This window comes from Lissotriton vulgaris, chromosome 2_2, assembly GCF_964263255.1.
Source record: "Lissotriton vulgaris chromosome 2_2, aLisVul1.2, whole genome shotgun sequence".
Lineage (NCBI taxonomy): Eukaryota > Metazoa > Chordata > Amphibia > Caudata > Salamandridae > Lissotriton > Lissotriton vulgaris.
In genome coordinates, this window is record NC_141688.1 from 282507256 (window position 1) to 282534673 (window position 27418).

Below are 27418 nucleotides of genomic sequence, written 5' to 3' on the forward strand. Positions count from 1 at the left end.
ATTAGTGGTGAGCCTTCTTCCTATCATCCCACCTTCCAGGTAATTTATTGCACATTTCTTATCAGGTTGTGAGTATCATGTAAACTGTGTAACAACTTATGATAAGATTGCTATGTCTTTACGAATGTATTATGCGAAATGTGCTCATTATTGCTTGCTATTCTGATTCAGGCATGTGAATCTATGAAAGATACCCATAATACTGGATAAGAAATGCGTTACTTACCTGTAACAGCAGTTATCCAGTATTGGTATCTTTCATAGATTCACATGCAACCCACCCGCCTCCCCTGGAAGGGCTCACCTTCTCCCTCTCAGTAGCACTGTGCTTACGAAAATCTGAGGGACTTGGGCTCCTTCCAGGAAGGTGAGAAGGGTGATGGTAGCTGATTGGCTCCTGGCCAAAGTTTGGTCCTTTTTACATAAGGACCTAGATAGGCTACTAATGTGAGGCCTCTGCCCTAGTACTAAGTATATGTCTATGTGACATTACTATTGTTATTTACCGGGGACTCCTACCCCGACGACGGGGAATGATTCAGGCATGTGAATCTATGAAAGATACCAATACTGGATAACTGCTGTTACAGGTAAGTAACGCATTTCTAATCCTCCTCCCCTTCCTAAGCGCCTTGAAACCCTCTGGGTATGTAGTGCGCTATACAAATTATATGACTTGACTTGACTTGAGCTTGAAACAGTGGCATAGGTGCTTGTTAGGAAGCAGAAGGGCAATGGGTGCCGGAAACTTGCTCCAAAAATTCCCACAGTCCGTGGGGAGGCTGATCCTGAGCCGGAATGCCCCAGAACCTACAGGGGAAGATGTGGCTGAACTGGGGGGACCTGCCTGAGCTGACCCATTATTTGCAGGAAGGAGACTCCACTAGGGAGGAATTCTACACGGTGCAGAAGGAGTGCCTCGCTCTTGTGGGTCTTCGGTAAAAGGCGGAGGACCAGGCTGCTGTTGATGCCTCAGAATCTTACCTGATCTATTGGGAGAACAAACTGTATACAGCAAGCCTAAGGTTGCTGAGCCTGGGGTAGCCTGTGTTTTTGTGGTACCCCAACGTTTGGCTTATGATGTGCCACTGGCTTGTCATTGGGGGCAGGAAAAGACATGTGACAGGCTTGTCACCCACTTTTATTGCCCCAAATGATTCCCATCTCCCTCACGATAGGATTAACTTTCACTCTCCTGATTGCGGGGCCTGTCTGTGCGAGCGGACCCGCCATCTTTGGAGTTAGCGGGTCAGCTCTCCACGCTGGTTGGGCATAAAAATAGATGACGGCGCAAGCGCGCAGCGGATTGGCGCGCCAAAGGCAAGCCCGTCTGCGCTAAGGACGCGCTCAGCGCCAGCCATGCAGTTCCTTCTCTTGGTGTTCTTGAATCGGCTGCGGGTGGGTACTCGATTAGGTACACTAGTGATGAGATACGCTATATTGGTGAGTGGGGTAAAGACAAGGGGAGTTTTAGGTTTGTAGAATCAGCTTCACCGACCTCTGACTTCATGAATAAAGATTTGCTGTCTTGTGGGCTCTTAAATGTAAGATCTTTGCCCAAACATTGTGTAGAAATCCAACTTTTGCTAGAACATCATGGTTTGGATGTTCTGTTTATGACGGAAACTTGTACTCGCCCAGAGTGTGATGTTGACCCGGGTGGGGCTTGCCCGCCCGTTATAAAATTTGTCATAAACCAAGACAGGGGGGAAGAGGAGGTGGGATTGGGGTGATCTATAAAGACTCTTGGGATCTTGTCACTATTGACATTAACAAGGTTGAAGGATTTGAATTGTTAGGCTTTGCCATTTTAAATTGTTCACGCCCACGTTTTAACAGAAATTATTTGTTGCAGACCCCCTGGGGTTTTTACGATGCTTCAGCAGCAGTTACTGCTGGATATTTTTACCAATTTGGCCGCTGTCCATCGTAAATTAGTTATCTTGGGAGATTTCAATCTTTGGTTGAATGGATCCCTTGACTCAGGGTACTTCAATGTTCTTCACTCGTGTGAGGGCCTTGGCCTTTTCCAGTGGGTGGCAAAGGCAACCCATAAGGGGGTCGCATACTTGATTTGATCTTTGTTGAAGAGCGTTATCTTAACATTATGGCAATTCTGCCTTTGGTCTGGTCAGACCATTTTTTGATTACATTTGCAGTGGTCATTGCTAACCATAATTTCTGAGAAACTGGTTCTAGAAATGAATGTTGGTAGAGACTGGAAGGCGTTTCTGCGCAAGCGGGGCTATGCTCAACTGTTTTTGGTAGATTATTGCTTTTCGGCAAATAAGCTGGTAGACAAAAACTATACCTCCCTCTGCGCGAAGATTAAGGCAGTTTTAGATGTATTTGCCCCGCTAAAAAAAAAAAATAGAACTAGGGGCAGACCATTGGCTCCGTGGTTCAATGATAACCTAAGAAACTTGATTGCAAATGTGCAGAGAGGATGTGGAGGCGGGGTTACTCGGACATGATAAATACACGTGGAGATCTAAGAGCATGTGTTATAAAAGGAGATAAATAGGGTTAAAGCAGAATATTTTTCTAAAATGGTTCTTAATGCCCCAAACACCTCAAAGTATTTTTAGCATTCTGAATAGTCGTACTAGCCCTGAGTGCACACAAAAAGCAGATACCCCCTTCCCAAGAACTGTGTAATAGTTTGGCCAAGTTCTTTCATGTTAAAAGTAAAACTATTATTGATGAGTTGGGTGGGGGGGGTCAGCAAGTGGTGTCTGAAACCACTGACATTGTGGGTCTCGGTGATATGGGGAAGAAGGGTAATGATGTCCCTATCACCCTCCCAGACAGCATGAATGGTAATTACTTAACCGAGTTGATGCCTTTGACCTCGGAGGATTTCTGTAAAGTAGTACGTGGCATTTCATCAGGTTCCTCCTTAGACCCTGTACCTCACAAAATCTGGAAGGAGTTTGAGGCAGAACTGTTTCCTACTCTACGCTTAATTTGTAATCAGTCCCTCATCAGTGGGGTAGTGCCATTACAGTGAAAACATGTTCTAGTGACTCCTTTGCTAAAAATGCCTTCTCTGGGCCCGGAATGTCCTAAGAACTATAGGCCAATTTCTCTTCTGCCCTTTCTGGCCAAAATCGCTGAAAGCTCTTCTGAACCGTCAGACCTCCCGAGGCTTCGCCGGGAGCAACAACGCTGCCGAGGCGCGGCGCAACGTTAATTTTTAATCTGTGCCTGGACACTTTTACTTACTTTGCTCTTTGCTGCAGGGGCTGCGCTGAGGACACCGCGCACCCCTTGTCCTCCTGGGACTTCCTTGTTTGCCGCCACCAGAGCGCCCCACGCTGAGCGTTCCCTCCCCCTCTGACGGGCAGGTCACGAGGGCGGGGACGGGCGTGCCTACCATCTTGGGCTGCTCTCTGGTTGGCGGGGCAGCTCCTCTGTCCCTCCACCCCCTGCCACGCCCTGCTACTTCCGGCCCCTTACTTATGGCACTCCAGACCCGGCCGCGCAGCGGACGAGCGCAGCGGGCGCGACGAAGGCGCGCCAAAGTTGCGCTTAAGTTAAGCCCGTCTGCGCCCGTCCGCGACGGGCCGGGACCAGGGGCCACATCCCCTGCCCCCTTGTTGTCATACACGCCTGCACAACTCCTCGCCTGCACCGCTGAGGTGCCTCTTTCCCATACCCTCATGCAGCATCTTGTTGCATTAGATATCTATGTCCCCCATTCAGACCGTGTTGTGTCTCCACGCCCAACTCCTCCCCTGCCTACGCTGGACACCGGATCTCCCCCCATAGGACCCTCATCACCCCCTCACACTGCTTCTGCCTATCTCCTCAACACTCGCTCGGCAGGCAAGCACCAACTTGACCTGTTTAACCTTCTAACCACAGACTCCCCAGATTTTCTGTTCCTAACGGAAACTTGGTTTTCTGAGGCTTCTCTCCCTGACATTCTCGCCATCCTCCCCGACTCTTATTATGCCCTCCGGGCTGACCGCCCCGTGGGCAAGACCGGGGGGGGTGTCGCTATGATTGTTCGATCTACTATTCAATTCCAGCTTCTCCCCCAAGCATCTATAGCTGGGGTGGACTTTCTGGTCACCCGCTCCTCTAATCTTTCCGCACCTCTCACTGTCGTCCTTGTCTACCGCCCTCCCCTGAACATGCCCCTGTTTGTGGCCTCCCTGCAGGAACTCCTCGCCACGCTTGTAGTTAACAACTCCTCTGTTCTGCTTGGTGACTTTAACTACTGGCCTGGCGACCCCAGGGAGGACTCAGCGTCCAAGGACTTCACGGCCACTCTCCTATGTCTCAACCTTAAGTCCCACGTATTGGTCCCTACTCACAATCTTGGACACATTCTGGACCAAGTCTGGTCATCCCAGGACATAGTTTTCCCCCCCAGCATCCTCCCTTGTACATGGTCTGACCATTCTCTCATTTCCTTCACCATCAACATTGGTTCCCCTTACAAACCCCTCGCCCCAAGAATGTTTTCTCACGTAGCTGGAATCGTGCTGACTTGTCCTCCCTCTCTCACTCCCTCGTTTCTTCTCCCCCAGACCTCACTGGCATTTCCCTTGACTCACAGGCCGCTGCAGTTGGCAACTGGCTATCTTCCGCATGTGATTTAGTAGCCCCCCTCAAGTTAGTCAAATCCATTCGCCCTCATGAGGCTCACCGTTGGTTCAACTCGGAGCTCAAGACCCTCAAATTGGAGCTTAGACGCTCGGAGCGCCTTTGGCGCCGTAGCTACTGCCCCGACCTCAAGGCCAAACACAAATCTCTTCTTAATGAGTACAAGAAGGCCATTCTGGCCACAAAGACCAAGTATTTCTCTGAACAAGTGACTCTTTCGGCTAACAAATCCAAAGAAATCTTCTCCTTGGTCAACAACTTGGCCACCTCTGATCGTGCTTGCCCTCACTTCACTCCCTCCCAAGCTCTTTGCTCTTCGCTAAACAACTTCTTTATCGAGAAGATTGTTAAAATTAAATCCAACATCTCGGTCACTCCTTTTACTCCACTTCACTCTGTCCACTCTGCGCCTAAATCTTCCTTTTCTTCTTTCCCCCCCCTCTCCTTGGACTCTTTCCTAGCTCTGCTCACTAAAACCAAGTCTGGCTCCCCCTCTGATTGTGCCCCTGCCCGCATTCTTAAAACTCTTTTTTCTTCCTGTCCTGCTACCCCTCTCTCCCTCCTTAATGCCTCTCTTTCCACCGGATTGGTCCCTTCTTCATTCAAATCTGCTATTGTTTCCCCTATTCTTAAAAATCTGGTCTTGATTCTTCTCTCCCTTCTAACTTTAGACCTATCTCTCTTCTTCCCTATCTTGCTAAAATTCTGGAATCTTACGTCACCTCCTGTCTCTCTGCTTATGTTGAACAGAACCAACTCCTTGCCTCTCACCAAGCAGGTTTCCGCTCGGGTCATTCGACCGAAACCGTGGTGTTAGCCGTCCTTGACGAGCTCAAAGCCAAGGCCGACGTCAACTCTCCCCAAACTTTGATTCTCCTCGACCTGTCCGCTGCGTTTGACACGGTCGACCATAACATTCTTTTGGACCGTGTCAGCGCAGCGGGCATATGAGGCCCTGCCCTCTCCTGGATCACGTCCTTTTTGACAGGACGTTCTCAAGCTGTTCACCTCCCGGCTTTTCCGCTCCCCCCCTCCCGGTGCCCTGTGGGGTCCCCCAAGGTTCCTCCCTCTCTCCCCTTCTTTTCAATCTTTACATCCATCCACTTATCTCTTCCCTCCTTGAGCTGGGGGTCTCTGTGTATAACTACGCAGATGACCTCCAGCTCGTCTTTGATCTTTCCTCTCCTTCTCACTCCCTATCTTTCTTCCACTCCACCATGGTCTTTATTTCTGGGTGGATGAGCGCCAACCACCTCAAGCTCAATCCAGATAAGACTGAGCTTGTCTTGACGGGCGGCTCATCCAGCCCTTGGTCCCCTGCCTTCTGGCCCCCTATCCTTGGCCCCCCTCCCACTCCTGTTCCCTCCGTCAAAACACTGGGCATCAAGGTCAGTCAGGACCTGTCCATGCACGGCCAGGTCAGTGCCGTGGTGTCCTCCTGTTTCCTCTCCCTCCGGATGATCCGGAAAATCTCCCGCTTCTTTTCTCTTGACTCCCTCAAAATCATTATTTCCGCCCTTATCACTTCCCGCCTTGATAATGGCAATAGCTTGTTCGCAGGCATTCCTGCCTACGAAACCCGCCGCCTTCAAGCTATCCAGAATCAGGCTGCCCGTCTCATCTTTCACTTGCCCAAACCCCATCACATCACTCCCGTCCTCAAATCCCTCCACTGGTTACCCATCCTGCAGAGATCTTTGTTCAAACTAGGGTGCCTTGTTTATCGGGCCCTTGATCACTCTGCACCGGCTTTCATCAATTCTCTGATTTCCCTTCACACCCTGCCCGCACTCTCCGTTCATCTTCCTCTGCCCTCCTCACTGTTCCCCGTTTCCACAAATCTCGCACTGGTGGAACCAGATTTTCTGTTCTTGCACCCCGGTTCTGGAACTCCCTTCCTCTCTCTATGCGTTCGATCCCTATTTTTTCACACTTCCGTAAAGCGCTCAAAACTTTCCTGTTTGCCCTGGCCTACCCCCGCTAACCTCCTGGCCCTGTCTGTTCTGTTCTTTAGAGCTCTCAGCGCCAGGAAGCCGTTTTGGCCATCGTGCGCTCTACAAATAATTTCATTCATTCATTCATTCAAAGAGTGGTTAGTAGGACGCTCTCCAACCATCTGGAGCAGCATAAATTGCTGGAGGAGGCTCAGTTTGGTTTTTTGCCTGCTCATGGTACAGTCGGCCCTGGTGTCCGTGATGGACGAGCTTCGGATGCGGGCAGACCGGGGTCAGGCAGCTATTCTCATTCTGCTTGACCTGTCTGCCGCGTTCGACGCGGTCAATCATGGTATTCTGAGTAGGTTGGGGGAGGTGGGGGTGAAGGGCTGTGCACTCCAGTGGGTTCAATCTTTTCTCACGGATCGAACGCAGGCAGTATCCCTCCCCCACCTTATCGATCTGATTAACATCACACATGGTGTGCCATTGGGCTCGGCAATCAGCCCGATTTTATTTAACATATACATGAAACCCCTGATTGCAGTCATTAAAGAGCATAAGAATAACATCATAAATTATGCCGACGACACGCAGCTTATTCTCTCCTTGGAGGGAGAGCAGTCCACCTCATTGAAGGAGTTCCATTGCTGCTTGCATGATACAGCTCTGTGGCTGGAGGGTAATTCACTGCAGTTCAATGCAGGCAAGACTGAGGTGCTCTTCTGCTCGGCGGATAGGATTCCCTCTTTGGTGCCCAGTAACTTCTGGCCTAGCGATATGTCAACTGCAGTGAGACCAGTGGATACGGTTCGCAACCTGGGCATCATGTTTAAGAACAAGTTGACTATGGAGCCTCAGGTTACTAAACGGTGGGTAGCTGCCTAGCGATTATCAGATCTTTGCAGAAAATCTTTCCTTTACTACCCCACCAGGCACGGGCATTAGTTGCACAGAATACAATCTTGAGCAGATTGGATTATTGCAATGCCCTTCTGTTAGATTCTCCAAAATTTCTTTTGGATAGACTTCTTAGGATTCAGTCCACCACGGCCAAACTTGCCTTGGGATGATCTAGAAGGTCCTCTTCCTCTCAGGCTCTGGCAGAATTGCATTGGCTCCCGCTGGGGCAGAGAATTCAGTTCAAGTCCCTCTGCCTAGTGTTCAAAGCCCTGCATGCGCTGGGCCCTATCTCTTTGCAGAGGAAATTCGAGTGGTATGTTCCAGCCAGAAACCTCCGTCCGCTTCGGCGAGATTAGTCAAGACCTCGAGATTCAGGTAAGTCAAAGCGGGTGGCAGAACCTTTATGGTCGCCGCTGCCAGACTTTGGAATTGGCTCCCTCTGGAATTGAGACAAGTTAGTGATCTCCTTCTTTTTAGAAGAAGACTGAAAACGTGGCTGTTTCCAAAAATTTATGGGCGGTTATATTTTTTTCTGGGCTGATGGGGATCTTTACGCGCATTAGTTTACCAGCGGAGGTGGTGCCTGACCATGGTACCAACTTCATGTCCTTGTACATGAAGGCCCTTGTACATGAAGGCCATGTAGAAGGCGTGTGGCATAACATAGTAGCCCACATCCCTTACTACCCCTAAAGTAATGGGTTGGTTGAAAGGTTCGACCGTACCCTGACGGGATTGGTTATGGGTCTCTTTGACTCCATGAGGCCTAAGTGGGACGTCCTCTGTGACATGCTTTCGGTTTCCTTACTTGGCGGTACCGTAGAAGGGGGATGGCTTTAGCCCCTTGAAACGTTTGTGTGACCACCCTGTAAGAGGAATTATCAGTTTGGTGAAGGAAGGCTGGGAGCAAGCTCCTATGGTGCCACCCAGTATTCAGTTACATGCTGGCCTTCCGGAACCAGACAGCCCGCTGCCAGAAACTCGCCCAGGAGAATCTGGTACCTAGCCAGGAGGACATGAAACGTTGGTACGACCAAAATAGCACTTAATGTTGTTTCTTCCTGGTCAAAAGGTGGCGCCAGTACAGCCACATGCTCTACAAAACCACTGGTCTGGCCCTTATGAGTTAATGGAGCACAACATTTACGTCAAGTATGTGATAAATTTGCAATCTCCTCGGAACCCCTTGCAGGTCCTGCACGTAAACCCCCACAATTCACATTTTGAGAGGTTTAAGTTGACCATGCTCTTGGTCACTTGTGATGGGGTGGAAGAGGAGCGTGAACTTCTCTCCAACCTTTTGCCATCCAAATAGCAAGATGGGTAAGTGTAGATATGAACTTCTCCACTACACTGACCTCAGAGCATCAGAAAGACTGTCGCCAGGTGCTGCGACAGTTTGCAGCTCTGTTCTGGCTCATCCCTGGAGTCACCCAATGGTGCATCCACGACATTGATTCTGGGTACAGCCTGCCTATTCAGACAAATCTTACAGGTTGTCCGACAGAGTGAGGGCCATCATCAAAGGGGAGGTCTCTAAGGTGCTTGTGGTGGGGGTCATTAAACTCTCCACCTCCTGTTCTCCTGTCCAGGTGTTCTGGTCCCCAAAACTACCCGCCTGGTGTCACAGCTGTACCATGGTTCTGTGTGGATTACCATGGGCTCAATGCGGTTAACGAAAACTGACTCACACCCCATACCCGGAGCTGATGAGCTCATTGATCAGTTTGGAGCTGCCAAGCTCCTCAGCAAGTTTGATCTAATGTTTGGGTATAGGCCTATTGCTTGACTGAGGGGGCACAAGAGAGGTCTGCGTTCTCGGCACCAGAAAGTCACTACCAGTTCCGGGTCATGCCTATTGGGTTGAAGGCCGCCCCTGCCTCATTTCAGAGGTTGGTCAACCAGGTCCTGGCTGGGTTTGAGAACTTCAGTGCAACCTACCATGACGTCATTATAGTCTTCAACTCTAGTTGGGAGGACCATTTGTACCACCTAAAGAAGGTGTTGAAGGCCCTGCAGACATCTAGGCCAGTAAGTGCAGATAGGGCAGGGGTCTGTGGTTTACTTGGGACACCACGTAGGGGGCGGCAAGGTGCAGCTCCTGCAACCAAAGATTGATGCTATATGTGCTTGGGCACCTCCCAGGACCCAGACGGAGGGGATAGCCTTTTTAGGTCTCACTGGTTACCACTGGAGATTTGTCGAGGGATACAGCCCCATAGTTGCCCCCTTGACAGAGCTGACTTCCATGAAGCATCCCAGTCAGGTGACCTGGACAGAGGCATGCCAGACCGCTTTTGACACCCTTAAGGACACCACCTGTACTCCTAGCTTCTGCAAGGAATTTGCGGTGCAGACTGAGGCCTTAGAGTATGTTGTGAGAGCCATGCTTTCACAGCTAAACGAGGAGGGCCTATATGAACCTGTAGCCTTCATTAGTAGGAGGTTAATTTCCAGGAAACCAAGGTGGAGCGCAATAGAAAGGGAAGGTTTTGCTTTCATCTGGGCGCTGAAGAAGTGAAGACCCTACTTGTTTGGGACTCACTTTCGGGTTATTGCAGATAAGGGGTGAGAATCCTAAACAGTTGAGGTAGTCCATATCCCTAAAGGGAATGGACTTATGGTGGAACACCGCCCTGGAAGAGAACACTCCAATAATGGTCTTTCCAGGTTCCTTAGCCTTTTTTGATGAGAGCTCCCAAGAGGTTGTGTAGCTCTCCCCACTTTCAGTGGGGGGTAGGGGGTGCATGTGTTAGACCTGGGATATTTTTTGTGGGTTTCCTCTGTCTTTTTTTGCTTCTGACCTCCTGTTTTTGACACCTGACTTTCGTTTTTGCTGGTTTTAGGACGATGGGCACTTTACCACTGCTGACCACTGCTAAAGTGCATTTGCTCTGTAACCAAAACGTGATGGCATTTGACTTCTCCATGATTGCAATATTTGATTTACTAGTAAGTCCCTAGTACAGTGAACTACATGTGCGCAGGGCATGTAGTTCCAGTGCTGCTCCTGATGCCAGCACAGATTGTGCCACCCACCTGTGTACCCCTTCAAACCGGTCTCAGGCCTACTACTGCAGCACCTGTGTGGGCAATCTCAGACTGCCCAACCACCTGGTAAGTTCACCTACTTGCCAGGCCCAAACCTTTCCATTTATTGTATATAAGGTTGGCCCAAGGTAGCCCTGTGGGAAAGGTGCATTGGATTTAAAAGGTGGGACATGTATAAATTTGTTTTACATATCCTGGTAGTGAACAACTGCTAAATTTGTTATCTCTACGGCAAGACCTAGCCCTTCGATAGGTTCGCATTGGAGCTGCCTTGTAACATCGTACAAGGCCAATCGGTAAAAGATAGACAATTGGAGTTTTGGAGTCACTGAACAATTTAAAAGTACACCATTTAGTTAAGTCGGTTTTTAAATTGCAGGTCTGAAAATGCCACTATTAGAAAGTTGGTATTATCTATCTTAACAATTTGGTTGCTCTGCCTGTCCCTAGACTACACGTCTGTGTTGGATGAGAGTTGTGCTTTGCGTATTACCTCTAGACAGGAGCACACCGGAAGCTGAAGTGTGCCCTGCACATCCTGGTAGGCCATTACGAGGTTGATGAGCCTTCCTGAGCTAAGGTGGTTGGAGGAGCTGACACCTGCGCCAGAATAAAGTGATGCCAATCCTACAAAGACACCACCACATGTAGTGTGTTTGGAGCCAAGGCAAAGAAGAGCAGGGTCTTGTGCACTACACAGGCCTTTGTTTGAAGTCTCCTTACTTCAAAGTCCAAAATGGGTATAAGAACTGGACCTCTGAAACTTTATGCACGGAACACTCTAGACTGAGTGCATTCTGCCAGGAAAAAGCTGTTGTGCTGCCAGGAGGGACTGCCACTTTGCTGCTCGCTTTGCTGTGTTGGCCTGCTTCTTCTGTCCTGGGAGTGACAGGACTGGACTTTGCTCTCTATGTCCTGCTATCTAAGGTTCTCCAGGGGCTTAAGTTGAGCTTGCTTCCTGTTGGAATTCTCAGGACCTTCAATAGCTTCACCCATAGCACCTCAGCTCCTCTGCTGGGAGTCCTACTTGCCAAATGGTGCCAAATCCAGTTCTTGGGCCCTTGGAAGTGAGTCTGCTTGATCCCCGATGCTGGTCCTCACTCCCAAAGGCCGGACTGACTTTTTATGGAGTAGTCCTCATCAAGCGGAACTAGATAGCCCAGTTGGAGCTATTGTGTTTCTAAATATCATACTTGATCTGATATTGGAAAACTCTTATTCTGATTTGTGTATGTTGGATTGTTGTCGTTTTGGTCTCGTTTTACTCAGAAATATTAGCTATTTTCTAAACTGGTGTGCAGTACTTTTGAGGCATTTTCACTGTTGCTGTTTGTTTGCAGAAACTTTGCACATGGGCATATGCCTGACTGCTTTTGCCAAGCTACCATGGGGATGAGCATGGGTAATTCTTAGCGTGGACCTTACTTACCTGGACTAGAGTGCAGGTCCCTACTTGGACAGGGTGTAGACCCCTGCTAACAGAGACCCCACCCCGTCTGTAACATGTGGGTACCCTACTTGCCTTACTGTCCCGGTTGGCAAGCATGACATCACTCATGCATGGTATGTAAGCCAATACTTTAACACTCGTTGTCAGAGTAATGAGGATTACTCACTGGATGTTTGTAGATTGCTGATGCAAATGCACAAGTTGCATCGGTGTAGGCTTGTCTTTTTATTGGCGGCTGATTGGTGTTTTGATGGCAGCCATGATGTTGAATCATACTGGTGTACTGTCATGCACGGTGTGCTGCTACTGCTACCACTCACATTCCAGTAGGGATTGCTCAGCAGCAGGAGATTTTATGTTCTAAGCCCAGACGTTTACGGATTGCGTAGTAGGTTTAAATGTGGTGGACGTAATGGCGATTGTGAAGTTGGCTCCACTACTCAGACACTGAAGGCGTCTACAGTGTGTATCTGGGCACAGGAACTTACCTCATCCATCCAGTTCGTAGAGCGCTTTCAGGGATGGCTGCGTCTGTGAGGCCTTTCGGGCTGTCAAAAGGTACTAGGAACCACTTCTGTGGATGTGAGGCTCATGGCGGCGGCCATGTAGTGGGTTCCGGAGCATCAGGCTGGTGCACGTATGCAGACTAAAGGCAACATGATTTTGCGCTGGAAGGCAACAGGATTTTGCACTGGAAAAGGCTTACGAATTGTGGGGAACGTTTGAGAAGACTATTGATTGAAAGTAATGTCTTGAAGTGTCTGAAAAGCGCCGCTGTTGCGATTGAGCTGTGAGATCAGTTGGAAATTTTGCTCAGGCTCAAGCCACTCCCCCTTAAGTTAACTTCTTAAAGTTTGGGCGCAACTTAGTTGGAAATTGTTTGATAGGATGATAAAGCCACAGAGGGCATGTTCTTTGGCCTGTTTATGCTTTTCTGATCTCAGTCTTAAATGTAAATTATTTGGATCTACGAATTGTTTGATAGTGGTGAATTAAGTGTATTAAGTGATTGTCTATTAGATTTCTGTGCCAGTTTTGACTAATGCCGTTAATGCCTGCACAGGTGCTGGCATGAGGTACAGTGGACAATCTTTGTTGGGAGAATATTAGGCAAGTATTAAAATAGTGAAGGCAAGTCTAGGGATATTTCCTACCCATTATAAGGGCAAATGTACAGAAATGTATGTAAATGTATAGGCATTTATATAGCGCACTACTTACCCAGAGGGTCCAAGGCGCTTCGACCGCTGCGAAACCCTTCCTGGCTTCCCTGAGAGATGGTCCCTTAATGGGTATCTCCAGGGTGAGACCAGGCATCCCCGGCGGTCTGGTGGGGCCGTTAGTGAAGATGAGGCAAGCTAATGCCCAGAGTTGCCGAGTGTGATCGCTGATCAGAGTGGGTACCGAGGCGAGAGAATTATCGAGTCCGCTGACCCTGGTCCAGAAACCTGCCGCGCCGGGAATCGAACCCTGGTCCCGGGCCGTCCTCTGCTCTCGGGTCTGCCGCCTCTAACCGGTGAGCCATCAGAAAACAGTACACTACAAGTGAATGAACTCCTCTCCAATTATCATTTTTGGTACAAAAAGAAGTGGGTGTACTCAAAGTGCATCCTTTTGTTAAAAATAGCACTGCAAGGCTTGAGCAGATGTACAATTTGGTGTTCAGAATAACCCTTGTGATTTAGGGCGGCTATGGCAATGTCAGAGGAAATGAGATCTCAGTCAGAGAGCAAAAGACTTGAGACCGTTGGCTGCAATACCCTTATGGATTCTTGTGGTATTTTCTTCAGCTTCAGAGAATACTTGGTCTTGGGTAAGGATATTTCCTGCCCTGTGAATACAGAGGTCCACTATATAGCTAAGGCTACCCACACACCGTGATGGGACTTGAGGCCTACTTAAATCTCGTTAGACCCCCATGATGATTCTTACTTGTGTCTGTAGCAAAGTGTGATCGCTTGAAGAGTTAAATGCTTATTTTACAGACCAAGATGTATAGGCCATGTGTTTTACATTGCTGTTATTTTCCCGTTTTAGGATTTGTTTCACATTCCTCCATCTTACAAAAGCACTGTGACGCTGTCATGGAAACCTGTGCAAAAGGCTGACTCAGGGTAAGTGCTATATATTTTTTAATGTATCACTAGCCAGAATGGTTGACAGTATACATGGTTGCGAGGCTTTTGTAGGTGCTGTGCTCTGTAATAGTTCCATCTATCAGACCACTGTGACCTGAAAATAGTTAAACTGTCTGTCATATACAGCATATTTGGCTAAGACAAGGATCTGCTGCCCAGAGCAAAGCCTGTGAGACATATAACGTAAGTTATAAGTATTATCCAGTCTATATGATATGTATTCTAAGGGACATCTCCCTTTAGCACCTTTAAGATCGCCTGGTGTCATGGCTTACGGTCACTATAGTGCTGTTCTGGGGAAGACCAGTAGTTGCAAACGGAACCCCCCACCTATGATGCTTTACTGATAATGTGATAACCAAAATTTCAAGGGATCACTCCAGCAATTGAATTCAGACACCAAACAAGTGAACAGCTATAGGCAAAGATGGAGTCAGACAGGATACCACTATATTTGTGCTTTCTGGTGATAACTAGAAATGTATTGTCCAGTTCCAGCTATAAAAGAACTTTAAGGACTGAATTGAAAATCAAGAGATGGTGAGGATACCTTAAAATACCTCAAATGAAAAACTGATGAGCTATGCTGTATAAAATGGGGAGGAATCTGAAGATAATGGTTGGTGGGAGTGAACATTGGATCTCTAGTAGGCTGAAGCAAGTTGTTCAGTGATCATTACAAAATGGCAACATTTGAAGGAAAGAAGGTATGTCTAATTTCCGCTGCCCTTGAACATGGGGATAGTCCGTCTTGGAATCTGGAGAAGAACTGCACTAAAAGCAATGGTAAAGTCCCCCGTAGCAAAACAAGTTGACAAGCAGTGTGGGTTACGAACCCAGGCAAGTATTTTAGCCATTGTTTGTCATCAAGGGGGTTTCAATATTTTGCTCTGAAGGTAGAGTAAGATTGTCTTAAACTTTTTATAGGTGGTAGAATATGAAATCGAGGCAGACTACAATGTGTATTTATGATTTATGTGCTTGCTAATTTACAGTAAAGTCTGTGTGAAGTCAGTGTTGACATACATGGATTTAAACAAATTTATGTTGTGTGTGTTTGCCTAATACTATATATTAATTTTGGTGGTATATAGGGTTACTTTGATCACAGATTCAGGTTGTACAGAAAATCTTATGGCCCTTTTTTTTTTTCTTACAGACTCAAGAGAACCGGTGAAGGTACAGCTTCCAGCTCCCCGCCTAAAAAAACATCTCCAGTGCCGAAGAGGGATGCAAGGCAAATTTATAATCCCCCCAGTGGTAAATATAGTGCCAGCCTGGGCAACTTTTCCTATGGTGAGTGTGAAATGTGGGTTAAAAAAACACAATATTCCCAAAATCTGCAGCTAAAGGTTTATGCATTTGCCTATTGTTCTACTTCAAAACCGCTTATTAACTTCTCTTTTGATCAGACAGTAAAAATCATTAACTTAACTGCAGAGTGAAAAATAGAGCTTTAATTAAGCTTTAGCAAACCTAGTAAGTCTGCTTTTCTGTTAGGGGAAGTGTTTCATAGTAGTTGGGTGTTATGTGTTGATCACAGGTGTCCTACAAAGATAGTCATATAATAAAGCTGAAAGTAGAGCAAAGGGGCCTTTTGCTGAATAGACACCATTGGAAGAGCCAATCCATAGCCTCAGAAGAGTGGTATAAAAAGGGCCCAGAAGAAACATTTTGAATTGTAGGTGCTGAAGATACAAGGCATAGACCGCCAGCATTTTTGTTACATATTTGAGAATGCCAGTGTACATTTGTTTGTGCATACTATATATTTTTTTGCTAAACTTAGCTGTAAATCCAATAACGGTAGAGAAAAATGTCTTCCCAACTTTCATACCACAAGAGTGTGCTGGACTGCAATGTTGTGGGATAGCCCCTAAGATTAAAAATAATAAAAAAAGAACAAGGTCCCCTATGCACAGGCAGATCACAAGTAACAATTTGAGGTCTCGGAGGCAAAAAAACCTTAATGATACAGCATGTATAATAATTTATACCAGACCTGGACTGAGCATAAATCCTAATCAAAGCGATATCTTCCAGTGGGGCATTCGTGGCATCTAAGCATATGGCATGTGTGGAAAGGATCAATATAAGTCGTCATCTGTGGTTAACAAATAGTCTCTTAGAGGTTGCCAGATATCCTTGAGGAGTAGGGTTGTAGCGAGGTGTAAACTTAACTAGTGGAGACACAATATACCATACTGTTGAGCGTCGCCTTAATAGTGGGGCGGAACCCACTTCCCCAGTGACACCACTTCTTTTAGCGAACAGTAAGCCGTAGCTGTATACCTATGGGCTGTTTTAGGGATATCCGCTACATAACCCTGGAGTGCCAGGAAGGGGATCCGGGTTATTAAGGAGACTCAATCGCAGATCACATTCCATTAGGTTTCAATATGCGGGCACGTCCATGTCCCTTGGTCTTTCTCATCATGGGCAGGCATGGCCATGCAGGCCTTGTAAAGTTTGGAAATCAGTGTCCCCTCTCCGAGGTTGATATCAAATGATCAATGCGGAAAAATCGTCAGGGGTAATGGGGATATGAGGGAATATAGTAGGTCTGGTCGGTGAACATCGCTCCGTTTGTGGCATTTTCTGCACTCCACTGAGTGTAGAAAACTTTGCCTCGCGATGTGCAGCCGAGTTTTTTTCCCTGATCGCAAACGGTAAGTTTGTGAACTTGAGCTGTCGCTCGGGTAGAATTTCTACCTGAGCAACAGGAGTACCAGCACAAACTGCAGTTCGCACTGCTCTCTGCCGCTTGCGGAACTTCGCTGGGGTTTTTTTGTAACTTCGTGGAGGTCTGCGTAGCAAAACTACGCTAACTTCGCCCAGGCCCTGAATACATGCACGAAAAGCGGCATGTAAGCCACACATGAGAAATAATTACTTCTGTGCGGTCCAGGAGAATCTGACCTCATTGGTGTAGAAAAGGGCATGACCATTAGGGAAGATGTCTCCCATTGTATGTAATTTGAATTTGCTAAACATGCGTTGCTCCACGGGTGAATGGGATCCATGGATAGTTTGCGACAGGAAGTAATGGTGAATATAGGGTACCTGTTCCAAGTAGGCAGTTAAGTTTCTTTCAGGCCAAGCATGTGGTGGACAGTGTCTGGATATCTTGAGAGGGGTTATGTTATATTATTAACACTTCTAGAGCGCACAATTAACCTTGGGTGTCCTGGCGCTAAGCATTGGCCTCCGAAAAATAGCTGCGATATCACTGAAAAAAGCCACATCTTCAAGCTCTTCCGAAACATAAGGAGATTTGGAGCATTTTTAAGAGTCATTGGTATCTCATTCCAGGCTTTTGAGGCACAGTAAATAAAGCTCCTAACTCCCCAGTTGAGTTTTTTTATCCTGAGAGTTTGTGTTAATTTTGCACTGGTAGATCTCAGTGTCCTCCTAGGCTCATACCATTGGAACTTATGCCTGAGGAATTCTAGACCAATACCTTTAATGGCCTTAAAGACTATACACAGTGCTTTAAAGCGAGATCTTTGATTTATAGGTAGCCAATGTAGCTTCCGAAGCTCGCCTTTGACCGAGGCAAATTTGGGGATGCCAGACAGCAGTCTGGCTGCTGCGTTCTGAACTAACTGAAGTCTATACATCTGACATTTTTGCAGATTCAGGTATAACTATTACAGTAGTCCAGCCGTGATGTTATCAGGGCCATGACCACTGTCTTCAAACTGTTCTCTGTCAGAAATAATTTTATTTTCCTTATGATTCTGAGAATCATAAAGCATGCTGAGGTCACCTGGCTAATCTGGTCGCCCATGATAAGCCTATCATCCACCACTACCCCCAGGTTTTTAGCCTTCTTAGTTGGTGTGGGGCAAAGCCCTAATTCTTCTGGCTACCATTCTGGTGTACACACCAAGGGATTGTTCCCAAACTTTATCACCACGGTTTTACTAGAGTTAGGTTTCAAACAATTAGATGACATCCAACGGGATATGGCACTCATACACTCATGAAAGTGCTCCCCGGTCTCTTTCTCACCACCTTTGCTTATAGACAACACAATGTGTGTGTCGTCAGCATAGGAGGTGAGCTGAAAGCCAAAGGCCCTAATAACTCCAGCGAGAGGAGCCGCATATATATTAAAGAGCGTAAGCCACAGACATGAGCCCTGTGGCACCCCGCACGGGAGTAAGAATGGCTTAGATGTATTGACATCCAGATTTACTGTTTGGGACCTGTCTGCTAAGAAGGACTGTATGCGTTTCCATGCAAGCCCTGCCACACCAATCCCAGACGACCGGTCCATCAAAATTTTGTGATGGACCGTGTCAAAGGCCGCCGACAGGTCTAACAGGATCAAGACGGCACTTCTTCCTCCATCTACGGCTTCTCTAATTTCCTCTGTAGATTTCAGCAAAGCCAGCTCAGTGATATGATTGGCCCTGAACCCATATTGCGATGGGTCCAGAGAGTTGTTAAGCTGAAGAAAAGCAATGAGTGGGGGGCAAGCTGGATTCCCCCTGGTAAGATAGCTGATAATTGAATGTCCTCCACTTGGTCTTTCAGGTACAGAGTAGGGAAATCAAGCGTCTGGGTGAAATCAGTAGAATGCATACTGCCCCTGCACCACCAGATAATACATTTTAAAATCAGACACCTAAGCCGCCTCTGTCATACCAAAGCACACGTGTGTCCCATCAGATACATGGCCGCTGGTCCGCCCATTTGTCACAGCAAAAGTCCCCCGTAGTGTGAGGAAAATTTAGTTGGGCAAGGGATTTAGCTGTTTGAAAACAAATCCAGAAAGTGGGGAAGCACCACCATTTTTAATATGGCTATCCGACCGCCATGCAAAATTTGAGTCTGATCCATCTTTGAACCTGTACCGTAAGTTGGTTGACAGGCCCATAATTCAGACGGATCATCTGCTCCTTATCCCAGATTGTACAGGGGAGCTGATCTAGTCCATCAGTAATGCCAACCTTGTGGATATCTATTTATTTATTTATTTAGTTATTTAGCATACTTATAGAGCGCAGACCTGTCACCCAGAGGGCATCCTGGCGCTTTGATCAGAGAACCCCCACACTAAACAAGCACAGACGCACAACCATTACTTGGGAAAGAGATAGGTCTTTAAAGCCTTCCTGAATGGAAGATAGTCCTGGTAGCTCCTAAGAGTGAGTGGGAGAGATAAGATTTTGTTGTTGAAATTTAATAAGCTGTCTCTATGAAGCACACCGATGTCTCAGCTCTCCCATTCTGTTTATCTCCCAGAAAGCTGATTTATGAGGGAGGTAATAAACATCAAGCAACCTAGCCCATTGGCAGGAGCTGAGCAGCAGCTGTGTGTGGAGGAGGGAACAGACATCTGGCACAGACCTATGGCGGCTTCAGCTCTCCGATCCCGTGTTTCACCCCATAATATTAAAATCTATGACCCATTTGTTGTTGCTAAACGAGTGGTGGTATGGAGATCGGAGCGATCCGGCTTATGCCCTAGAGAGATTTTTGATGGAACCAGATACGTTACTGTACTCGGCGGGGAAGAGGAAGAGGCTCCCAGTGGCTACGCAGGTTGTCTTCCAGGTCTGGCGCCGAGCGATTAGCCGTATGGGATGGTGGAACAGGCTGACTGAGAAGACCCCGCTGTGGCGATATGGCCGTCTACCGGCTCTGGCGACCTTGCAAGGGTTTCGCGGCTGGGACATGATAGGGATCTCGGCACTGGGACATGTCATGAAGGGCACAACCCTTAAATCATTTCAGGAGCTGAGGGACGAATACGATATGCCCAATACCCAATTTTTTAAATACTTGCAGTTTCGACATGCCATTTACCCTGCCCTGGAGGGACTAGACTCCCTACCGGAGTTCAATCCCCTAGAAGCTAAATTATTTATGGGGGAACTGGTGGAAAAGAAAATATCCCGCATTTATCAATCACTGGTTATTCATTGCTCCCCCTCTCTGGGCAACTTGCGGTCCACTTGGGAGAGAGACGTCGGAAAACTGGATGAGGAGGGGTTGAGGGAGGCTCTCGCGGCTCCGAAGGAGGCGGCCATCGCTGTGCGATTGTGCTTTATCCAATTTAAATACCTGCAAAGGGCTTACTACACGAGAGAGGGACTTTGGCGGGCAGGGTTGATTGCCACCCCTGACTGTCTGAGATGTGGCAGAGAGGTGGGCACCTTCCTTCACACGGTGTGGTCCTGTGGGGCATTGGAGAGATACTGGAGGTGTGTATGGGATTGCTTGGATGAGGTACTGGGCTGGCAGCTCCCACGCACATCGCAGTTGGGCCTTCTACATGTCTTGGAGCAAGTGGGTAGTAAGATCTACAAACAACACTTACTACTTCTGGGCCTTACGGTGGCCAAGAGGGACGTGGCACGCGCCTGGAAAGACCCTAGAGCTACCCCGATAGAGGTAAGGAAACTGGGTTTGGACTATTAAATGGGACTGGAAATTCCAGAGTTTGAGGCCCGTGGCTGCCCGGGAAAGCATTACAAAATATGGAAGAGGTGGGCGGAATACAGGCGGTTGTGGCTGGAGCCACCGATACAGCAGGATGTAACTGGTGACCAATTGTTCTGAGGACCGGGGCGAAGCTAATGGTGTATTACCAATTTTGTACAGACTGATTTGCTTGGACCTAGGTGGATATCGTGAAGGGGGCTAGGGTGGGACTCGGTTGGGGGTAGTTTACGGGGCTGGGGGGGGTAAGGGTTGTTCGATACCAATATTTTATCCGGATTACTGTATTGATTGCTATTCTTTGCGTTTTGATCTTGTGCTCACAGCTCCTCCGGTGTTCGGAGTACTGTGGAGGTCTTGCAATCTTATTTGAAACAACAATAAATTTTGTTCTGAAAAAAAAAAATCTATGACTAACTTGGTGCGGATGGGGGAAGGCAAGTATTAATAGCAGGAACTGGGCAGGAGAGGGCACTAACATAAGGTACAGCGGGATACAGGCATCGGACTTAAGAGTCAAAAACAAGAGACCGCAAGAGGAGGGCGGGAGCGGGCATCAAGATGAACCTTTTTAAATACTGTTTTGTTTTAAGATGTGAAGTCTGGCTATTATTTGTATTCAAATCTTGCTTCTTTATCCTGCTGTTTGTGATAACAGTCCAGTGCCAAAAATAACAGGGACGATCTATCCAAACACGCACTGTTCTGTGTTTTTTTTTTTTTAATATTAAAATTGTTTGCCGACAGTATCAATTCCTATCCATGGGGAGAGATCTAGATATGCTGCTGCAGGATTGAAAAAAGCGCCTGGTGATAAACTCTCACAAGGAAAGAGGGGCGTCCACCCCGGCACGACAGTGTCCTGCAATAAATTACATGCAGTCTTAATCCACCTAGATTCCCTCAGTGTGTAACCCTTCCCAGGGCAGGGGGCTGAATAAACATTATACAAATAGCTGATTGACAGTGCCCAACGAGTGCTAAAGAACACTAACTAAACCATCAGGCATGTCTCATACCTATACTTTAGCCAGGTTAGCAATTACTGTGTATCACTAAAAACACAGTACTCTTGTCCCGTTATTCTATAGCAATGTATGGTGGTACTTGTAGTCTTGCTTCTCATCAATGGATGTAGTCCATTCCACAAAAGCCACCGTAATTCACGTTCTCCTTATTTACATATTTAAATTCAGCAGGTGAAGATTTTAGTCTACAGCAAACTGACCCGAGAGGAGATACTCCATGTCTCACAGTGCATGCGTGCTGACTCTAAGCTCAACCTAAAAAAGGGGGGGAGGGACAACACGTGAGAGTTCACATTTTTCCTTAAATGGAGATTTGACCTAATGCCAAGAGCTGCCAACTTTAGAACTGTGAAATCAGGTTAATGTCCCAGCATCAGATTGTGATTTTGCAACACCACTTAATCTTCCCATGCCCAACAAAATTAATCTGATCTTGTGTCCTGTAACTAGGGCTCATGTAAAGTGTTGGTTCCTTTTGGGTCAACTCCATACTATAGAAAACTCCCCAAAAAAGGGACAAAGACTGTTTGAATATTGGAGTCATGATCGATCGTGGTAAGGACGGGGAAAGAGGCAGAGGATATGCAATGCTGCTCAGGGCTGCAGCTATCATTTGTGCAGTAGATTCAGTTGTATTGAGGCCATGGAGTGGGAGGTGTTGACAACACCCAAATTATGGGGAGCCCAGTTTTGTGGTCAGTTTTTGTTTTTGTTTGATAAATTTGCTCCATTATGAACTCAAATTCATTGTGGATTATGAAATACTGAAAAAGTAGCCATGAAATGATCTCAAAGTCCATCACTGACCTTAGCCCTGACCTTCCCACTCCCCCAATCATTGTCATAAAGTGTTGGAGGTGCCCAGACTACTAACCATTTTGCTTTGGGCAGGTTTAAAGCTCAAACAAAAGGTAGAAGACCTTAGGTGTTAAGTTCACCTGTTAGGTGCTTGTGAAGTTGGAATTATTGTTGATCAGTTATCTTGTGAAACGAGATCAAGTATTGGATAAGAGTAAAAAGCCAGAGGTCGAGCCTTACACCCTACCTGGCCTTAGCTGTGAAGTCTCTCCTAACCTGCCTCTGCTCTTAAACTTTCTCTGTCTATCATTAGGCCCTCGCACTGCACTTAACATTTCTCTGCCCTGTCACCTTGACTCCTATGGTGGGGAGCTGCAGTTAAGATAGAGGGATAGGGGAAATGGAAGGACAACATACTCCACATGGAGCTAGAAAGCGAGAGGAAGAAAGAAGGCATGTTCAAAAGAGGGGGGAGCGGAGGAAGAACCGAGAGATATGGTCAGGTCTCAGGTTGTATAATTGGTCAGGAAATTAAAAAAACGCTGAAAATTAATAAGGATAAACGAAGCAGGGAATGTGGACTTTAAGACTGTCCGAACAGCCCTCCTACCTCAAGCAAGTGTGATTGTCATTATATAATTTTTTTTAAAAAGGGTAGCTGGCACAACTACAAACCATGTGACTGGATAGACCAATATCATAACACAGTATTCTAGCCTCGAATACTTGCGATCACTCGTTTACACATCCTGTGCTTGTTACTGGCCTGTCCTACACCAAGTTAATAGAACATGCTGCTTCTATAAGGAATGACTGCTTGATTATACTTGAGTCACAAGCTTTCTTTCATAGTTCCAAACTTAGGATGCTATCACTTTTTAGAAACAAGCCGCGTGCCTGTATCCGTGAACCCAGCAACAGCGAGTACCCATTGCACAGGAAGAACCTCTACACATACAGCACAATTGAAGAGTTGTAATTTTGCTCACAATTATCAAGGAAGAGAAATGTTATTAATCTGCAGTATTTGCAAAGTGGCACAAAGCATCATTGATAAATCTTTTTTACATAGTGCTGATATTCTTTTTTTTTTTTTCCTCCCTTTACAGAGCAGCAAGGTGGTTTCAGGGGGGGGCGAGGAAGAGGATGGGGTGGACGTGGCAATCGCAGCCGAGGCCGCATCTATTGAAACTGGAGTTTGGGACAATCTTGCTCTCTCGCTTTGTCATAAGGACAGGCCATCGACACCTGTAAAACAACCGCCGGTGAAAGAAGCGTAGGAAGCACACCAACAAGGACTGCCTTCAGCCCCACACTTCAAACCAATCTTCTTTCTATCTTTTCATGTGAGACGTTCCTTTTGTAACGGAGCATAGATTGAGGACTGCCTAACCACAAATGTATTTTATGGAAGCTGTCAGATTCCACATCGTTCGAAGAGGCTGTGCTGCTCTTTTTTAATTTTATTTTTTTGTGTGTCTTTGTAAAAGTTTTGAATATGATAGTTGTATGATTTTTGAAATGTTATTATTAAAACCTAAAAACCCACTCGCCTAGGTACAAGTAATTTAATTGAACCTGACTGTTTAATTTGACACAGTGGCGAGAAGGCAACACAATCTCATTTTCTCAGATGAGCAATTGTGACCAGCCATGATCATGCATTCCGGTAGGACAGTGTAAAACGGGAAGTCAGTGCAGTGACCCAAGCAATTGCAGTACTAGTACTCCCAGCTTCTCGCCATTGAAAAGTGATGCCGGAAACACAAGTTTAAAAGGTGAATTACGAATGCTGTCTTCTCACCGGATTGGCTTATATAAAACTGCCATCTAGCAAATGATGAGATTGAGGCAAAGGAGAGGGTTCAGAGATCAAGCTAGTGACTATTGGGTTATAATTTGATTTATTGCACCATTTCTGGCTTATGTTAACTTCTGATAGCAAAAGCTGAAGCGCTGCACTAATGTCTACTGCTTAGAACCGAAATGAGTAAATTAATGCCCAGTGATTGCCGATTACTGGCTTGCGTGCATAATGTGCCAGGCATTGTGTGGTCATGCAGCTTCATGCGTAGCTAGTTTTTGGTTGCATGGAATCATCTAGCTGTGTCAGCTCTTTGTTTGACGGCATCACATTGGCCAATGTGCTTCCCCACCTTCCAAATAATCTCAAACCTTGTCTGCATTTAGTATTAATGTTCTTATATATTTACAGGATTTTCCCATAAAGGGTGTTTTTTCACAGTCCCTGCATCCAAGTCACTTCTTTTAATTCATTTGTTGTTAAAATGCAGAGTTTCATATTTTATGTATAAAAAAGAAAAGTTTTGCATTTTGGAAAAAAATAGGTAAAATCAGATAACCGCCAAAGTATGAATAGTTGACTTTTGAAATGTAAAAAATATGTTCATAGAAAAGCAAGTTGGTAGAAACCATCATTTAAATAAAAGCGGTAATCTTATTTGCTTGTTGGTGGTATTTATTTCTTTATAGCCATTGTTGTACTAAAGCATGGAAACATTTTGTTTGAAAAAGGTTGTGAGTTTTCTTGTTAGATGTTTTAAAAAATATTCTAAGGTATATTTAAGAATGGTTGAAATATTTAGGGTGCTAATGGTGCTTATAAAATTGTTTTCTCACCTTTTGTTTGTGAAGGTCTCGGTGTTGCATTTTACTACGTTCAATAGCTTCTCCTTTGAGAATGTTCTCTGAACAAGTCCTATGTGACTGTAGGTCTTGAGGTGAAACTCAGACTAGTAAGCCTTTAGTAGCATGTGATCTTGCCTTGGTATAGCTGGCATGCTTTCTTTCCTAAGTCGTCCAAATGCTGAACTGTTTTTCAGATGGTGACAAAGGAAGAATAGAAATTTGCCAAGCCTACGAGAAGGTAAGGTTCAATTCTATTAAGGATGCGGAGGCGAGGATTATGCTCATTCTCTTTGCCTTTATTAACTATTTTCCAACAGCAGCTCATGATTAAGTAACACTACATTTCCCACAACACTAGGGAAAAGAAAAAGTCTTTGCCAAGTCCTTTCACTCTGTCCATGAACGTCAGCCCATAAATCAGCTTGCAACTTCCTGCACTTCCTCTTTCTTCGCTGGAGGATCTCTCCCATGGTTAGGCATTCTGCTTCGTGTTATCATTCCCTGAAAGAAACCACACCAATTAATCATGGTGTCATTAACAAAATTGAACAACGTACAACTTTAATCATAAAGACATGTGTGCAAGGCATATGAGCTGCAGATTACACACTGTGCATAGATGGCCACCTAGTGTTGGGCCCAGATGTTTGCAGTTTGTTTTGTTGTAGAAAAGTATTTGGAAATCACGGGATAAGTGACTCCTCCTTTGGATGATACTGCGCATGGGCATCGGCTCCATCCCCAGATAGTTTATTTCCGCCACCGGGCTCTGATGTGTTTCCAGTGCTCCGTGTTGGAACAGATTTCCTTTGGCGCAATCCTCACCAACTTACAGAAATTATTTTTGAACGCTTTTCCAGTCGACTCTACTCTCAACACTGAAGATTTCGTTTCCGGTCATCGTCGACGGCCTTCGGGCCTAACTAGGCCTTTACTTCAGCTCATGGAAAAGGACGCCATTTAAAAAGTGTCCGTAATGTGGGTCGAAGTTTCCCCACACCGACCTTCATGAAGTGTGTAACCTTTGCGTCTCCCCGGAGCATTAGGCCAGAGATCTGCTTGTTCCTTGTTCCTCTCCAAAAAGACTATCCGGGACCGAAGAGCTAGGAGATCAATGGCTCGATCTTTAGCTCAGATTCCAGACGACATCTTCTTTGAAGAAGGCGACGACTTCCCAGGACAACATGATGTTGACAGCAACTCCGAGGCAGAAGATACCGAAGTCGAGGACATCACTCCAGCACAGCGGGTCGTAAGTAAGACTGTCGACCCCGACCCTTCCTAGACACACACAAAGAAGGCCCCGGTCACACTCTCGGGTGCACACTGACACACTGCTTTTACTGCCGCACCTTCGGCCCTGCTAAGAAGCTAGCTAAGCCTTCAGGCGACTCGGGCTCGAGTCGACATTCCCACGGTGCCTGCGCACAGCTACCGGCAGCGAAAAAATCAACGACACCCGCCACGCCAACATCCACACCACCGGTGCGGTAGCATACCGTTAGTCCTTCGGCACCGAAACCCAGGTCGGAACCAGGCAAACCCGCTTCGGATTCCAAAAGACCACTGAAACCGAAAAAAACATCCGATCCCCAAAATATACGGGAGGCGGAAAAAACCATCGGAGGCGGAAAAAACCATCGGTGGCTGAAAAATCTGCTTCTCTGGGTTAAACGCGGTACAAAAGGGGGTGGTGATGGACGGAGCATCTGAATAAATCAAACACTCACACCTAGTCAAAAGATCTGGGTTTAATCCATCACCGTTCTTGTTTCCGGTCCAGGGAAGACATGGCTTGGCAGTTCGGGCTGGACTGTTCCCATGAGGCACAGGGTCAGACGGATTTGCATATAGCCATGTCTGAACTGGGGTGGCAGAGTGGGCTAAAGAACGGTGATGGATTAAACCCTGATCTTTTGACTCGGTGTGAGTGTTTGATTGATTCAGATGCTCCGTCCATCATCACCCCCTTTTGTACCGTCTCTGGGTTAAAGACCTTGCCAAAAAATCTAAAGAAACCGCTTCGGTGCCAAAACCTCCCTCCGCACCTAAAGATCGGCCTCCTGCAGAGGACTTATTTCATCTAGACCCTGCACAAAAGTCTGGTTAAAGATCCAATCACTGGTCAACTAACTTTAGCTTCAAAAAGCGACCATTGTATGCACCAGCTCCTCATGCAAAGAAAAAGGTCATGGCTACCTCTCCTTTAAGACTTTCTTCCCCTTCTCCACCTATGCCTTCACCACCTGCTCCCCTACCACAATACTCCCCTACGTCCTCTATCATACCAGATGATGACAACAGGGATAATGGTTCTGATGATATAGGGGGTAACTTAGATGATCCATCTATTCCTCCAGGCTCACCTGACCCGTGGGATGGTTAGAACACCCCAGACGT

The 27418-nt window shown here is 46.6% G+C and overlaps 1 protein-coding gene across 1 annotated transcript in view; it reads left to right on the top strand.

Annotated features, from left to right (window-relative positions):
- API5 (apoptosis inhibitor 5) overlaps positions 1–24830 on the top strand; it is a 130467-nt gene extending 105637 nt beyond the window's left edge. The window contains exons 12-14 of the mRNA XM_086959607.1: positions 13990–14066; positions 15250–15386; positions 23479–24830. Coding sequence (XP_086815733.1) covers positions 13990–14066; positions 15250–15386; positions 23479–23558 — 294 coding nt within the window. The 3' untranslated portion in view covers positions 23559–24830. The remainder of the gene's footprint in view (positions 1–13989; positions 14067–15249; positions 15387–23478) is intronic.
- Positions 24831–27418: the final 2588 nt, after the last annotated feature.